Source organism: Pterocles gutturalis, unplaced genomic scaffold (assembly GCF_000699245.1).
Source record: "Pterocles gutturalis isolate BGI_N339 unplaced genomic scaffold, ASM69924v1 scaffold46890, whole genome shotgun sequence".
In the NCBI taxonomy this organism is placed as follows: Eukaryota; Metazoa; Chordata; class Aves; order Pterocliformes; family Pteroclidae; genus Pterocles; species Pterocles gutturalis.
The window spans coordinates 278-1,235 of NW_010142522.1; the positions used below are offsets into that span (position 1 = coordinate 278).

The 958-nt window shown below is 59.2% G+C and overlaps 1 protein-coding gene across 1 annotated transcript in view; it reads right to left on the reverse strand.

Moving 5' to 3' along the window:
• LOC104469754 (eukaryotic translation initiation factor 3 subunit G-like) overlaps positions 1-706 on the reverse strand; it is a gene marked incomplete at both ends in the record, with an annotated part of 977 nt that extends 271 nt beyond the window's left edge. Inside the window, 3 exons of the mRNA XM_010084386.1 lie at positions 101-160; positions 448-536; positions 614-706. Coding sequence (XP_010082688.1) covers positions 101-160; positions 448-536; positions 614-706 — 242 coding nt within the window. The remainder of the gene's footprint in view (positions 1-100; positions 161-447; positions 537-613) is intronic.
• Between the last annotated feature and the right edge of the window lie 252 nt (positions 707-958).

Genomic DNA, 958 nt, shown 5'->3' on the forward strand with positions numbered 1-958 from the left:
AGGAGGAATGGGAAGAACTGGAGGGACTGGGAGGTGACGTGGTTCCTGCTAGAGTGTGGATTTCCCTCTGTCTCTCTCTGTTTTGAGAGGAAAAACTCACCTTCCGACGGGCCACGGCCTTGGAAGCCTTCCTGGTTTCGATGCGGAAGGTGCGGATGATCTGTAAAAATCCGAAAAAAACAGTCAGAGGGGGAGGAGGGACGGCACGAACGCAGGACGTGCACCTCTGCCCCACATGTGTGAAATTTGGGGCTCCCCGGAGTGACAGAGCGAAAACGCGGCTCTGAGGGGAGCTGGAAAACCCCAAAAATCGCTCAGAGGGGGAGGAGGGACGGCACAAACGCAGGAGACGCGCCCACAGACGCGAAATTCGGGGCTCCCCGAAGCTCTGAGGGCAGCTTTTCCGCGGGAGGAAGGGAAAATGTCAGCTTGGGCCACACTCCTCACCTTCACCTTGCGCCCGTCCTCCTCCTCGCGATACTCCGTGATGGTTTTGATGTTCCCGTTGATGAGTTCTTTCGGGGAGGGGAGCGGGCCTGTGGGGAGAGGGGACAGTGGGACAGGGTCCGATAGAGGGGAGGGGACAAGGAAAGAGCCCCCCCCAACCTCTCACCTCCCTTCAGCAGCTCGGCCTCAGCGCTCAGGCTGCCCCCCAGCACCCCGGGCAGGGGGATGTCCTTCAGCAGCTCGCTGGTGATGCATTTATCTGCGGGAAGAGAAGTGGGGAGAGTCACCCCTTCGTTTGGCGGGGGTCCCACACCCTGGCCCAGCCTGAAGAGGAGCCCTGCTCCCTCCTCTGAGCAGAGAAAAAAGCCAAAAAGAAAAGAAATTGAATCTGCTCCGAGCCCTGGGCTTCCTCAGCCCCTGAAATGGGGAAAAGGAGGATGAGGAGAAGGGTTCTGCTCTTCATCCCACATCAGACACGTTCTGCTCACGAGCATCGGGCTCAGGGAGTCTG